This window comes from Amphiprion ocellaris, chromosome 22, assembly GCF_022539595.1.
Source record: "Amphiprion ocellaris isolate individual 3 ecotype Okinawa chromosome 22, ASM2253959v1, whole genome shotgun sequence".
Lineage (NCBI taxonomy): Eukaryota > Metazoa > Chordata > Actinopteri > Pomacentridae > Amphiprion > Amphiprion ocellaris.
In genome coordinates this window covers 12,515,962-12,532,864 of record NC_072787.1, presented here as the reverse complement: position 1 = coordinate 12,532,864, position 16,903 = coordinate 12,515,962, and the positions used below count along the sequence as shown (strand labels likewise).

General features: G+C 39.9%; 1 protein-coding gene across 2 annotated transcripts in view; it reads right to left on the bottom strand.

Annotated features, from left to right (window-relative positions):
* cntnap2a (contactin associated protein 2a) overlaps positions 1 to 16,903 on the bottom strand; it is a 365,865-nt gene that overhangs the window by 9,331 nt on the left and 339,631 nt on the right. For both annotated transcript variants that reach the window (XM_035948975.2, XM_023272089.3), the window contains one exon: positions 8,538 to 8,631. In XM_035948975.2, coding sequence (XP_035804868.2) covers positions 8,538 to 8,631 — 94 coding nt within the window. The remainder of the gene's footprint in view (positions 1 to 8,537; positions 8,632 to 16,903) is intronic.

Sequence of the window (16,903 nt, the reverse complement as noted above, 5' to 3'; positions counted from 1 at the left end):
GATGCATTTGAGACACATCAAAAGAATATTAATATGAATCTGCCCTCAGTTAAACAAATAAGTAACATGCACAGTCACGTGCACAGCGTCTGGTTGGTGGTAACACATAGGGCCAGACAGAGAGAGGAAGAGAGGGAGAGGGGGAGGCAGACAAGCAGGCAATTAGAAAATGCTGGAGGGATAAACTGAAAAAGAAGGGGAAAAGAGAAGTGGATATACTGAAAGAAAGACAGTGCTGCTACAATCTCTTCAGATTTATGGTATTAATAATATTCATCCTTTCATTTCTTAGTGTAAATATCATGCATGTGAGCCACTGCAAAGTTTGAAAATAAAAGGAAAAAAGCACAACTTCTCTTTGTTTGTGATTTCCAGTCTTCACACATTGAATGTTGTGGTTTGCCCATGACTGTCTAGAAAAACAGCGTTGAACTGAACCAAAGTGAAATGAACTGCAGTGAATGGGGAGGGGGTGTGTGGGGATAACACAGGGTGATGAATTAGGGAAACAACAGTGAGGGAGGTGCAGAGCAACAGAGGAAGGCAGATAAGAGCTGAAGAGGCTTTAAGACTGTGTGTGGAAAATACACATGTGCTTGCAACACCCACCCATACCGAACACACACACACACACACACACACACACAGGTGTATTTGTTTAATCCTTGATCAGGATGTCGGGTTGTACACATGCCAAGCTGAGAAACACAGACTGAGACGTGTCAACGAACAGACCCGGATAATAATTAACATCACCCTCTCTGTGACGATTCCTTTTTCCCTCTGATTCAGACACACACCAGGGCTCGGCGTAATTTCCCTGCAATCCAATTAATCCAGCGGAGGGGGATTGCCTTGAAAATTCAGTTGCATTATTAGAAATTTGCCCCAAAGCACAAAAACGAAAGGATCCACCTCTGCTGCAAATTTACTTTACAGTTTACCTTGAAGTGACTCACGCTGAATTGTTAAAACTACCCTCGGCGCACTCATGCATATGCACGGACACACACAAATGGAGACAGCACTAGTGTTCACACATGCAGAAAACTGTACCTGAGAGGAGTTTGTGTCTGGAAACAGTTTGTGAGGCTTCTTCTTTCACTCGTTCTTCCTCTCTGTTATGTGGATCTCCTAACACAGCACCACATTGGCAAGCATCTCTCTCTCTCTCTGTATTCCTACCTCCCTCTATCTCTCTCTGCAGTGCAGTCCCACCCCCACTCTGACACAGCAGCTGGAGAAAACCTGGATCCCGGACAAACACCGGCATGGATCAGGACTCACCAGCCTAAAGTACAAGTGGTGGTAACAGCCAGGAGAGGACAGCATGATGTCATCCTTCCACACACAGACACACAAAGTAGTGAGCACTTACTTAGGTACGTTTATCTCTTTTCTAAAAGGCACACTGACATTATAGAGGTTACAGAATGAACCAATCAGAGATACAGTTCTTGAAGAGAGATAAGGGAGAAAAAGTAGCCTGTGTTATCAGCTTCATCTAACATCGGGGTTCATCAGCGCTTTAATCAGAGACAGGATGTCTTGTGGCTCTCTATGCAAAGGTCACGGCACAAAGGAAAGCCATCGACAAGCTGCCGAGAAAGGGAGGAAACTGAATGAACTTCATGCTTTAGAAAATGGTCAGCAGTATACATGATTAGTTAGTTTTAAAGAATCAACACACTCAGCTTCACTATATTGTATAGCTCGGTGTGCTGAATCCATAAAAGCCGGAAAAATCATCATCAGCAGGACAGCAGACGAATGAAATGATTTATTAATGCAGTGGTGTCTCAAGGAAACCTTTTTCTCAGCGTGCTGCAAGATGTCAGTTACTATAGAAGGCCTGAATTGGCCTACTTTCAGTGCTATCCTGCTTATATTTCTTTTAAAAACTTAGTTAAAACAAGCAAAATTGCTCCCAAAATATATAAATATAATAACAAAAATATAATAATCATTGAATTTAATAATATAAAAGTTGTCATGTTCAGTTTGTTCAGTTTACAAGGCCATCTGTGATACTGTTTAAAAGTATACTCTTATGTTTATCACAAGATTTAATGAAGTATTAGGCCCAATATTACAGTTTGAAGAACATATATCCAGGATTTGAAGGGATCTTCTTCCCTTTCTAGTGCCTTTATTTACAGTTTCTAATGACAAGAAACTCAAAATATGTACATATCAAAAAGCACAGACAGTTTATGTTAATATTAAACAAATATCCATTGTCTTGATTGATTTTAAGCTGGATTTTTCAAGTGACATGTTTATGTTATGTCGATCTGAAGGATGGTGTGTTGGCAGATGGACACACACTCGATCAGTGACAACATTAAAACCACTGACGGATGAAGTGGCTGACATTGATTATCGGATTACAAAGCAATGTTCTGCTGCCATGTGGCATAAAAAGGCTCACGAACAGCTCAAGGAACATGACAAAGATGGTGATGATGCTGCCTCCAAACTCCCCAGATCCCAATCCAATCAAACATTCTTGGGATGTGACAGAATAAATCCAGAGAGACTCCACAGGACCCAAAGAATCCACCAGTGTCAAACACCACAGGGCAGCCTCAGCGGCAATGTATCCATTCCCTGATAGATGAGAGCTGTTTTAATGTAATATTAGACTAGTGTTTTAGTGGTTAAACAGCGATGACTTTGCTTATGGTGCTGGCAAGATTTCACTTGCACAGGCAGTTTGGATATTAACTTTATGAATAAACTTTATTTATAGGGCAGGTTTCTTAATGTTTAAAAAGTACCCCACAGAAAAGGCAGTTGCTTCACATCATAGTCTGCTGGAAATGCTCCTCGAGGGTCAACGTGTGTTTGAAGTGAAAAGAAAGAGCCCAATTTAAAATAAAAGCACATAAAAATGCCAAACCGGAGAAAATTGCAAATAAGAGCTATTATGCCTCAAAGTTCCTCCGAATAAAGCCATTAGACCTTGTGATCGCTGTGTTACTCTTAAAGCCTGTGGAAAATAATTGGCAGCACCCACTGGGAGCGACACATTAAATGTGTGTGGACAGAGTTAACAGAAGAAGAGAGGCAGGGGGAATAAAGAATAGAAGGGAGGAATCAGAAACTCAGCGCGGTACTGATGTACATGTCCTTTACAACCAACCCTCAGGGCTACAATCATCTGTCTTTAATAGCACTTTCACAGTGTCACTATTTCTATCGCTCGCTCTCTGCCTTTGGCTCTGAATCTATTCCCTTAGATAGACACACCAACATACCGTCCACGTACACATTCGCTCATACCGACACACAGGCTTGACAGATTTGTGGCACAGAGGACGGGGTTAGGAGTGTGCCTGCTGCTCCGGCTGATGTATGACTCATCTCCCCCCATCTATTCCACTGGGATGCAGAGATCCAGACCCCTGTGCAATACATCAACACACCCACCCACCACACAAACACACACCCAGATGTGTCATCATCGCTTTAGAGGACGTTACATTAACTTACAGGACATTTATATCAAACAGAGTTACCCGAACCACAACCACTGCTAGCCTACACATAACTTAAACCTAAGAATCCATTATTTATGTTATGGGAGCACAGTCAAGTAATACAATGTACGAATGGATTCATATCTCCACAAGAGTGGTAAAAGTATACATCGTCATAGATACATGAAAGGAAATACGCTCTTACACCTTCACCCAACTCTTGTTAAGCACTGATGTAAGGATACAGTTACCTCCCCCCACACACACACACACACACACACACACACACACACACACACACACACACACACACACACACACACACACACACACACACACACACACACACACACACACACACACACACACACACACACACACACACACACACAGCATACTGTTACATTAAGGTTGCAGCAATTACTAAAGCACATAGCATGTGCCAAATCATCCCTGCACTTCATGATCAATACTACTTTAGCACAATTATCCTTGGCAGCAAAAACTGCAAATATCAGGACCCTGAGCCAGAGTTATTCACACCAGCAGCTATAATAAAAAAAACAAACGGAATGACGGAAATCATATAAACACAGTAACATAGTCATTGTTGTTGGACCTCCAAACCAGAGGGACATTAACGGTTACTTTTGTTAACACAACAGAATTCATGATTGTGAAGCTGACTTTATTACAAGCGTGATGGCAGTATGTTGGATGAGTCTGCATGAAAAAAGTTATACTAACTACAGCTGCAAGTAACAATTATTCCCTAACAGTCAAGTCCTTGTTTGGTCTACTAACTGTCACAAACCCAAGGTGACTTCTGATGTTTCTTTTGCTTTGTACAGCTATTCTAATTTCAAAAGAAGCAATCTTACGATAATATGGAATTGAGATAAACAGCAAATGACCACATTGCAGAGACTAGACATAAGAAGTGTATGGTGTTTTCTCTTAAAAATGACAATTAATCAACTAGTTGCCAATTATCTTCCCTTTTTCTGTTGATGGATTCATCATTTCCTTGGCTAATCATTTAGCTCTGTTATGACAAGCAGCCTTAGGTCTGATATCAGAGGCTCAGCTTGACATAGGAAGCAAAAACGCAATACAAAATTAGCTTTTAAAACATCTTATTTTGAGGATGAAGACTTGAGTTTTGAATCCAGAACATGTCACAGTACTAGAATTAGGAGAGTCCTGTTATCTGCTACAAGCATCTTGCCAATTTGCTAATTTATCATCAGTATATTAGATTCTAAATAGACATTTGCATTGCAGTTATGGCAGCGGAATATATCGCTTCAGCATCAACACTGTGAATGTGCATGTTGGATGGTCACATCAAAGGAAATGTGATGTGCAGTGAGGCAAATGAACTCATACACATCATGCTACAACATGTTTATGCTGCCTGATATAAAAAGAGAACTCACATGAATCACATTTTCTGTGACTAATCTGCAAGAAAATCTGTCTGATAAACATCATTTTCTCCAATTTAAGGGTTCTTGGATACACGTTACATGACATAAATATAGATATAAAGGCTTCACATGTGCTCAGTAAAATGAGCGAGGAGCAGGAGAGAAGCACTGAGAAGGATTGGTTGCAAAAAACAAACAGACAAAAAAAAACATGATTTCAGTTGTACACAAGAGAACATGCCTAATTGGTTTGAACATTTAAATCAGCATTCAAAACTCGTCTGATGAGCTAAACGCCAGATGTGAGTTCCATCTAAAAGAAAAAACTAGTTTGGATACCTGTTAGTGTTTAACCATATGGTTCTAAATGATTTTCTGGTTTCTATGTGCAGATATACTACCCTATAAAATCACTCCAGTTATTTGGTTCCTTCCAAATACAGTTATTCAAGTCATGTAGTGAAAACAAATTTTGTATTTGCAATATGTATTACAAAATGTATGTCACAGAAATGTACAAACGCAAGGAAAGTGTGCCAAAACTTGCATGTGTTTCCATTTATCGTCGGTGAATTCTGCACTCATGTCGTCTTCCCACATTTTCTTAATTTGGATAGCTTGGGTCGACTGAATTAAAAGGATTATATACCAGAAATGATATGTATCAGCCATGGATCAGGCTCTAAGAGAACAAGACAAAAATATAGAAAATGTCCTTTTCAAACAGTCTAATTTGAAACAAATAAAATGCATGAGAAAAAAAATCTGCAAATAAAAATATTTAATCACTGTAGGGGTGGATTATTGTATCTAGCGGCTCAGAGGCAAAATGTACAGAACAGATGAATAAAACGTTATTAAACATATGGGCTGACTGATAGAAGTTAGTCTATAGTAGATGGACAAGTACTGCACTGATGTGAGTTCACAGAGCTATTGACTGAAAAAAACCCATATCTTCACTTTCTATTACTAATAGTCATGTTTGGGTGTCTGTGCATGCCTTCCTGTACATCTCTCCAGTTTTCATTGTTTGCTTATTTTGCTTCCTCCATCTTTTTGCAAGCCATCTAATCCCATCCCACAATCAGCAGACTGTGAGGTGACAGAGGAGACATCGTTGTGATCAGAGTGTGTGTGTCTGTTTGTGTGCTGTACCAAACACAGGGTCTCTTTCTCCCAGAAATAGAGAGTCGGATAGCTGGGCTGTCTGACAGCCTCTCTTGTCTCTGCGGTCCAAACACAGAAATGGAACAGATCTGATGAGATGTTCAAATGCCTGGTTTGTTCTCCCTGCTTTCTTCCTCTGTCTCCTGCTTTCTGATCACAATACTTCTGTCACCCTTCTGTTCTCTTCTTCTTCAGTGTTATCGCCTTTATCCTTTTTCTGTCTATATGGTTTAGAGTTAGGATTTTCACTACAATGTAGAATTTCAGTGCACTCAGTCTATTTATGTGCCACGCTGTGTATAGCAAAATCGGGCCTGTTTTGGTATGTAAGGTGACTTTGTCCTGTTTGTACTGAAAACATCTGTGCTGTGTTAGTTGGGTAAAGATGGAAGGCTGTGTTTTGTGTGTATATGTGCTTGTTCATATGCTTGTGTGTGTGTATGTGTGTGGCTGTGTATTCCCCGGGGTTCTCGTGGTGTGTGCTGCAGTCGATACTTCTGGCTGGTAAGTGAAGTCAGCCATTACTTCAACCTCACTGACTTTCTCTGCACTTGTGGTAGAGGACAAAAGAGAGGAGGGGAAAAAGAAGGGAACAGAGAATACAACAGGATGCACAAAGGTGCAACAAGATACTATTATCCATCAAATGTATATTATGTTTTGCTACAGAAGGTTAAAAAAAATACATAGCCATAGCTACCACATGGAGATCTAAATAGGTTAAGGCAAGAGGTTATTGATATTGGGATAATTAGAGCAATTGGTGCCTAAGGTGTTTGTCCAGATGATTTAGGCCTTTGTCAACACCCATGACCTTAGTAAGTCCAGTGGGAAAACATAAACTGAAGACTGCAGACTAAAATGATGAACCGCATTTTGACCATTTCAACACTGCTGACACTATTTTCTACAAGTAATGAGTCAAAATAGTGGTTGGCAAACCTGCATAGTCATATTGAAGGGAAAATCCAGAACTCTCGTTATAATGATTCTCTAGCACTGTCCAGCACTGTGGGCATCCTTCCGAAAGGGGAATGCTGAGCGACGAGGTATGAAGGTAGTTTAGCCCTCTGAATCCCAAGCAGTTTACTGACCGTAGCCTCATTTTTTACTGCAATATCAAGTCCTGCACCTCTATGGAAAGAGCACAGCCATGGCTAAGAAGCAGAGAGAACTATGCAGTGTGACTGCTGTGAATTTATGTACATGTTGACTTTACAAAAACTGAAAAATCCCAGAATCAACTCATATATAGTGTTTTTCCAGGTGCCCACAGGTGTTACCATTACTAGTAAAAATGACTTTCCATGAAGTGACTTTACATATTATATATATATATTCCCACAGAAATTTTAAATTTCTTTCTACAGTTGTGTCCTATCTGCTCTGTGCCAACACAGCCCACAGTTGGGTCCAGTTCAGCTGAAAAATCTCTGAATGTTTGTCATGTTCCTGTTGATCACAGCTGAGTAACTAATGAATTCTCAGTTGTGCTGAGGAGCTCAAATTTGTTTTTAATCAGAATCTGGCTATTACAAATTCATTCTTTTAAATGAGACATGTAAAATAAAGTCTCTTCAATAAAACATTACAATTTTAAGATTAGTGTTGGTTACTTCTGCATTGGACTGCCTGTCACACATGATTATCAGAAGAACAGTTGGAAAATTAACAGTACAACAGTTCTTCCTGTTTTTACAGTTTCTGGCTCTGACAAAGGGTTTAACTCTGGTGATGTGTTGTGACTGGTTCTGGGGTTCAAATGGTTAAATCCTAATGCATATACATTAACAGGAAGCAGCTTTTGTCTATATATTTAAAAATGATCACATACATCCAAACAGACAAACATGGATGCAGATGAAATCATGCACCAAAGTCCCCCTGCAGGCCTCTGGCATTCTCTAGTGGACAAAACGCATCAGTACAGTCTCTTTTCTAAGACAGTGAAACTGGAGAAATTGTTTGTATGTTATTATTTCAGTGTGTGTGTGTGTGTGTGTGTGTGTGTGTGTGTGTGTGTGTGTGTGTGTTTGTGTGTGTTTTACTCTTTTCTTGATGTCATTGTTCATTAATGTTCATTTCTGTTAGTGCTGCTGAGCAAACCAAGATTTATTTTATACAAAAGGGTTTATCTTTGCATTAAATTATATAAAGAGAACAAAATAGAGTATATAGGACAAAGATCTAAATACAGTTACATTCAGTTTGCCTCTTTATGTGCACATCTGTTTAAGCTCAGTACACCAGGAAGACTCTAAATATGTATTAAATCACTAGAATCTTGAACTCGCTGCTCCTAAAAGCTTAATCGAACTAATATATGGTGAGGTTAGAGGGGTGAGGATACACGTGACAGTCAATATATATAATGGCAGTACGTGTACATGCTGTACGATATGAATTGTGTTGGGAAAAGTGAGCAGAAAAAGTTTGTATGAGGTGACAAACTCACCATAGACTTTGCCCAAGAACAGCGTCTTGACCATGTTGAACTGTGTGTCTGAGGCCTCTGGGAGGTTGTAGCTGACTGGAGGGTAATGATCCAACTGAGTCCAGATAGAGAGAGAGAGACAGAGACAGACACAGAGAGAGATGGGGAGATAATATATCAGCATCTGCATTTTAAAGGGAGTCTAAAACTCCTGACCACAGCGTTTTCAAAAGACTCAGGGTAAGACCTGCATCAGCACATTAAGCAAAGTGCGCAAGATGATGAAGAAAAGACGGTAATTCATTGCTGTCAGGCGATGCAAAGCCACAACACAGCATAATTAGAAGCTCAATGGCTCCCTCTTGTGATTGTCAAATGACAGGGAAGCTGCAAATAGATGAGCGAGGGGAAATCACTCATATTCTTAAACTGCCCATTAATTGATCAGAATCCCTGATAGTAATTCTCATTAATCACAATTAGTTCAGTAAATATCAATAACGAAAATGCAACCAAATCCAGCCACTAGACAATCTAGACTGAAAAGGACTTCCAGAATGCATGTTATCAAATCTGAATCCAAGTCTATTCCTTACTTTTTTCACTTTGAGTCTTATAGAGCTGTTTTAATATACAATATTCAACTATTTGTGCCATATATTGTTTATGTCAAGTCACGAAATGCCATTTAGAATACTTGTGCATATGCCAAATTTACTTTTAAGGATTCAGATGGCATGGAAATGCTCTCCAAACAATGAATAGAATTTGAATTAGGGTTGTAAAAGTGACTCCAAAGCAGAAAATGTGCTGTTATCTACTGAAATCCACTTGTGTTACATCTTTTTTCCATCTTCTAAGTTACTGCACAAGGCGTAACGTCTATGGTGTTCACCAACCTGGGCACATCTATCCTGTCCAACAAATACATTAAATCTGTTCCAAAACACTTCATCACGGTTGATAGTTCACAGACCAAATGATTAAAGAAAACTTCTTAATCTATAAAGCTGTTACTTTTGTTTTTCCTCCTTTTGTGCAGCTGAGATACTCGTGGCTGAAAGCAAACCGAAAGGGGATTTCTCCACAAAGATCCCGCACACAAAAAAAACCCCTTCTTCATCAGCATTTGAGATAAAAGATCACATGTTAATTAACAACACGGAATTTCTAATGTCTGCTGTGGGTTCAAAGCCTTTCCAGAGAACTTAAAACACAGAGAGAGAGAGAGAGAGAACAAGCATCATGTTTACAAAGACGAGCACTAGTGGAGTTGTGGGAGCAGAGAGGGTGATGGAGGCAGGGAATACACGACTTTAATATCCCTGCAACATAATTAACTTGTTATTGCTGTTTCAGTGAAGTTTCTAATTAGCTTGAAGGCTGCAGCCGGTGCTATTGACGAGAATAATTTCAACCTCACAAATTGGTTTCTGTGTGTTCTAGAAATAAAAGATGGTTCCGTCTTTCCTTCTCTCTGCCCACAGGAGAACTGTATCTCGGTGCACACTGGTCTGCAGAAAGCATACCCATGGGCCGAGCCAGAGGAGGGGAGGTTGATGGAAAACAATGACTTTTGTTACCGTGTGTTTTACTGGAAATTTGTTCTATTGACGTGCTGAATAGCTGTCACGGCCTGTTAGCTGGGAGCGGAGCTGGACTGTCACTAAAGGGCCGAGATTAATGTGTGTGTGTGTATAGTAGCTCTTGTTTACAGTTTTGAATCAGTAGAGTCCTCCCATACAGAAAATTCTCTCTCCCTACTTCTCCTCCAGACTCCTTTCTTCCTCTCTCTCTCTCTCAACACACACAAACACACACACACATACAGCATATCCTAATTTGATTCCTTCCAAAAGCCTGGTCTCGGCGGAGCATTGTGTGGGTTTTGTTTTCCACGGTGACTGGAGGGTGGGATAATGGGGCACAATTAAATTGCGCTCAGCTTATTTACTTTTATCTGAGAAAACAAATTGGCTGCACAACCAGGAAAGGCGGTTTGAGTCTTGAAACCCCACAAAAAGGTCCACAGAGGGAGACAGCCACGGAAGAAACCTCATTTTTACCAAACTTTGTCAATTACAACTGCAGTTACTGGGATCCTTTTTACGCTGCAACATTTAAGCAACACGCTTCTCTCCTTTAAGTGCTGCTGGTGCCTCTTTAGTTACATAAAGCTGACATAAGCAAAGTAATCACGGGTAGGACAAAAGAGAAAATTAACACTGGGTGAAATCTATTTCCTTAACTTCGTGCTCTAAAGGAATCTAATTTAGCCAATGTGCTGTATATCTATCCAAAATAATTTGGAGTAGTGTCTTAGTTTCGTGGCACCTCGCTTTCCTTCATGATATCTCAGGGATGAAAACACACAGATTTAACACTGGACAAGGTAAGTGCCAACATGTGTAAAATTCATTGTTCCCTTGGAGAAATACTTGAACTTTATTTCCAAGTGAACTCCTGAATTAACATCGCAGCAACCGGTGGACAGAGGAGGAGGTAACAGAGATGAAATGACTGATGCCTGAAGGGACATGCCGCTTTCATCTCTACACCCTCGCAGTGTGAGAGAAAGGGAAAGTCAGAGATGGTGAGATGGGAACTTATTTTAATCTCCCCTCGGTGTGCCTTTGATAATGAACAAACCTAACAAGACCTCAGAGGCTGCGCACATTTCAGCAGGTTTTTGTGTTCACATGCAAATCTTTGCCTTCAAGAAAGCCTTGGGATTCTAAAAGGGTTAGATAATCTAAACGCATCAAAGTGGGTCTTTGTTGCAATATTTTTTGGGTCTACTTTTTTTATCAAAAGACTTTTTCTTTCAATCCTTTGCTCTCTCTTTCCCCGTAATCTGGCCTTTTTCTTTTGGTCTATATTCCTCTCTGGCTCTCTTGTCTTCCCACTTGTTCTCCATCACGTCTTTAAACAGTAGCTTGTCTAAATGCCTTTAAGATTTGCAGCCCTGATAACAGAGAAGCGAGACCTCAGCAGCCGGAGGTAAACAGTCCACTGCTCCTTACACTATGGAAATTGAATTTGATCCACTGGCAGGCCCACCAGCATAACTGACTTTAATGGCATCTGACTCAAATCTCTGCCTCTCACTCATTCTGTTATCTCAGATGAAAGCAACAAGACCTTTGATGAGCATTTAGGCAAAATAACAACAGGGTGGTTAAATTCCAAATGCCGAGGCACACAATAACAAAATGTTCATTTTAGGTTTTAATGGATATTGCAATAATCTGGGATCACATTTCAATCTGAGGAGTTAGCAAATGTATAATTCAGCACATTATAATTCAGTTTAGAAATTCAAAAGCTTTTATCAAACATCTCAACATTTGTGTTCAGCTCTGTATTTTTTATTTGAAGAATGACATGTCAAAGAATTTGCTGAAGGAGTGAAAACTAATGGTCAGGCTATAGAAAACAGTCTGGTTGCTCTTAATTTAATATTTAAAATGTTTAAATGAAGAAGTAGGGAAAACAAGGCAAAAAACCACAACTTGACATTAGGGAGGGATCGATTATCGGCCTGGCTGATTATCATGGTCAACATTTTTCGGGTTACTGGTACTTTTATTTACCGATTATTGATAAATGTGCTACTTCAGGTCTGATGCAGCCTCCTCTCTTTGTCTGTAATCACTCTGTGGTCTCAACACACAAGGCATCGCAACAAACCAGAAAATTAGCTACTCTCACAGTGGCTAAGGCTATGCTAATGGCTAGCGGCTAAGTTAGAAGGTAGCCACAAATTACCCTGTAATAGAATCTGGAAAACAATGTTTTAAAATCTGGACCTTAGTGGGAAATAAAGGTGACAGAACAGGGAAATATTAAGGAAACAGAGAAGAACAGCAGATGTATGCAGGAGACAAAAAGATCAATTTCAGTCGATTCCACATAAACAGAGTCCTAATTAAATCCTATTTCTATTTTATGAATTCAGTTAGTCACCATTATTAATGAAGAAACCTAGTTATGAAGGGCAGGTTCTCCACTATCACATTTACTTTTAATGCAGATCAGTTCCAAATAAAGGTTAACCCTAACCGCCCACATATTGGTCAGTCTCTAATTGACATATCAGCCATAAAGTTGATACAGTGAACTCATGAGCCCTGTCTTCTACATGTTTGAAAAATACTTAAACATTTTAACAATTTTAATGATCATTCAAGTCTTGCAGAGGGTTAGCTTTTAACTATATATCTGACATCCTAATCTCTACAATTCTGTAGTTTCATTTAGCAGACACTTTTATCCAATAATATGTATATAACTGAGAACAGATACAACACAAGCAAGGATCTAGTCAGGAGGAAACAACCTGGACAAGTGCCAAAAAACAAGTTCAAGTGTGATAATAGGACCTTGGTGTCTACAGGCAGTGCAGGAGGTAATAGGAATTTTCTTTTTTTTCTTCTTTTTGCTGTCTGTCAATCTCATTATCAACCTGAATACAACCTGAGATCATCTGGTGTTTTTGGGCCATTCTAAGCAAAACTACAATACAAAAGTGATAAGATTATTTCTATTGCGGCCTTTTGGCTGTTTTTAAAGGTGCTATACGAACAAATGAATAAATGAGAGAAGGAATGAATGAAGGAAGGAACGTATTATTACTATTTTTTTATTATTGTTACATCCACTTAATCCTAAGCAACATTATGAACAATTTGGAGCAGTGTTTGTGTTCATATGATCCTAGTTTCATGACACTATTTAGTCCTTAGCGTCTTTCATTACTCCTGGCAGCACAAATACAAGTCCTGCAATAAAACACTGAGGGTCTGCAGAGTCAGGTGATGATTTCCAGCAATGTTCACAGACAAGCAGCCACATGATCCACTGTTGATACTCAAACACTGATTACAGCCACTTTAAGTTGCAAATGTGTTCAGGATGTGTACAAAGCAACCGTTATCAGTGACTTTCAAAACGTAAATAAAATCACAATTTCACTGATAAATCAATGACTTTTAACAGTAGAACTGGGCACTGGTGAATGAGAGCACCGCTGTCAGCTCAGTTGTAATAATTTAGTTCATGATTAGGTTAAATTCACTTTAAGGGGAAGTTAAAAGAACAACAGAAGCAATCACGATGTCATCACTTCAGTTAATAATAGGCTGCTGACCTGTGAATGTAGTGCTTTTATACGCTGGTTTTGCACTGAAGTGAACATATCAGTTTATGCTAACGGCAAATGCAAAACTGATCCGAACCCAGTGAGAATCCCTGCTGAATGCTGCGGCAATTTGAAGTGCATCTGAATTGATGTGACCACTTAGCTCAGGAAAAAAAGAGAATGAACTACACAGTGAGTATCGGTGCCCCAGAGTGCAGTCTCTTTTCCTTCCCAGTGTGCCGAGGGGCATGCCAAGTACACTACGGGTGGGATCAGAAAGAATACATTACAATACATTATAGGGAGGTGTGGCCGGTCACATTCATTACTTTCACCCCCTTTAAACACAGGGCAGAGTGATAGTTTGGAAACCCTGTGGAGAGTTTGCCTCAGAAGAGATTTTCTTGTATGAGACGTGCAGAGATTCAGAATCTGAATAGAGCAGATGAAACTGCAAATTCAGTTACCTGCAGTTGAATGTTTTATTGGCATCTGCATTGAAATAAAATGCTGTCTTTTCTATGTATGCTGTAGGAGGCAAACTGCCAACCCCTGTTAGTGCTGTCTACTTACCACCTAGTCATGCTCAGTATTTTTGCTGTTGTTATCCTCCTGAGCAGAATATGTCCTGTTCTTCGCTTCTCATTAGTGTGAGTTATAGGCATGGTTGCTTGCTATAAGTAAATAAACTACTACTAAAAACCCTCGAGGTTATGTGAGAAATCAGGGGGTGGGAGGTATGGAGAGATAGCAGGAGAGTACTGGAGTGGATGGATGAATTAGACTGAATAATGTAGATTTTTTTTTTTTTTTAGTGGGGCAGTGTGAAGCCTTTGTAGCAAGTTGACCTGACAGAATCTCACTTGTGCATGTGTGTCTGTTGGTATGCATGTCCACATCTGTTTACGTGTGGATATTAAGCACATGTTTGTAGCTTGAAAAGAGCCCCGAGGCGGCGAGGCAACATGAAAAGTTTTACTCATCAAAGTTATCTTCGTTAGCACACCTTCTGGCTCTACTTTTCATTCCCTATCTGTAAATTTCATCTATTTTCTCTCCCCATCTCTCCCCCACAGTTCCCCTGATAATGTACTTTTTTTCTTCTTCTTAAGTCCAAATTACCACATCATGCCCACCAGTGTTCATCTCAGCTCTTAAAACGCTTTAATGTTTAAGTTTTGCATCATTAAAGCGTTAAAAAAAACTTAAAAGATTGTTATTTAGAGTAGAGGCTAAACTGGGAATACACACTTGGCGGTTAATAGTTCAGTCACACACACTGAACACTGGGATGAACATCAGTATTGCCAATCCAGACACAACTAAGCCAGACACAAGCAGTGAAATCACAGCGTGTGCACGTATGCATGTGTGTGTGTGTGTGTGTGTGTGTGTGTGTGTGTGTGTGTGTGTGTGTGTGTGTGTGCGTATCTGAGTGATGAGCGAAGAATCTTACAGTTGCTCCAATCACTTTCTGTGCCAGTAAAAAAGGGATGTGTTCTGCTCAAGCACTCCCATCGGAGTGATCAGCGGCTGCAGGATGTGATTTGCTCGGAAAATGAGGACGATTTCCATTGGATGTTTCGGTTTAATTTTCTTGCTGTCTGAATTTTTCACTGTAGGGTGTGAAGGTGGGTGATGAGATTCCAGGATGGATGTGTGCGCAGTGAAAGACATCCTTTCTCCCAGGACTTAGGTGGAAGTCAAGATGCGATGATTAGAGGTTCGCAAGGGTATTGTGATATATTGTCGCCCGCATTTTATTTCACATAATCAAAGCAACACTGAAAACACTTCAGTTGGACCCGTAATAATCACAGGAGACATCAAATACCTGAGCTCTACATTTAATTGTGTCATTAATTTCCACGTTACACGTTCTAAAAGTATAAATTCTCCTCTTTTCCTTCTGCAAGCTTCGGTTTTCTCATTCATTACATTCATATTAGATGTTCCAGTGTGAAAACACAGTGATTAGGTACATTATCTCTACAACTCCTCTCTTCATGCTCTATGGATGCTTGTTTTCTCGTCTTTTTGTAGTTATGTGCTGCAAAAGCACCATTATATTTCCTCAATTAAACCACCCTTTGCATCAGATAATCATCAGCGTTTGTTGTTCGTTGTATTCATACCATGAATATAATGACAGTGTAGAAAAGATGAAACTCCACCCATGCCTGCTGGAGAATTAAGAGAGAATGAAGCATAATTCTGAATGTACGCAAACTGCTGGAAAATTACATGCACATGTTTATCCAAACTTATGTGAGGAGGATCTGTAAAGCTAGTTTTCAGAGAGGAAATGAGTCATGCCAAGTTAATGTAATGACTTCTTATGGCCACTAGGGGGTAGGTTGTCTCTCCGTGAGTGAATATGTGAGTGTGTGATTCTCTGGATACACAGACTTTGTGTCTAAGAAATATAAATATGCACACTTGAAATAGCTGAACTATAGAAATGTAAATCATCCAAATCTGCAACACTTGCCAAGCAGAAGTCACAGTACATGATGTGTAAATTCTAAATTCTACACGAGGCCTTGCATACAAAAAACAGTTGTTCACATCAAGAATTCAAGTTTTTTTCTTTTTTCCTTTTTGGTTCACATCGTAGAAGACAAACCCCCCAAACTGTTTCTGCAAATAGGAATGTATTCAGATCAGGATGCAATCAACCAGCAGCTTTTACAAGTGGTTGCCATCCGTTTAGAATCCTCTTTGAACTCGCAGCCTTCAGCCAAATTTGAGCATCTCAGCCCAGAACAAAGTCTGTAATAGTTTAGCTGAATTCTCACTCCATCCCTGACAGCTACCGACTAAGGCTTGGCGGTATTGATCCGCGCTAAGCTGTTCAGCAGCACAAAAAAACACTCAAGAGCACAAAAACACACACGCAGATACACACAAACGCACGTGTCACGCACGCACGCAAACACACAGTCTCTCTTGAATTGTATCACATGCCCTTAAATATTTGCACACAAGCACAAATGCATGCGGTCACAATAACACAACCGCATACACTCATGCAAACGCACACAGATCGATGCACTTTCTGTTGCTATACTTAGAGGCTGTCTACTGGAAGTAGATTAACAGTGGCAAAGGACAAGCAGTTTCATCACAGCAGAAGATAGAACAGGACACTGCACTCCCCTCTGACTTATTGGAAAAAACGAGCCAACACTGGCTGAGCTTGTGAGGTTGTGTACTTGAGAGTGAGTATATACTATATGTCTGTGTG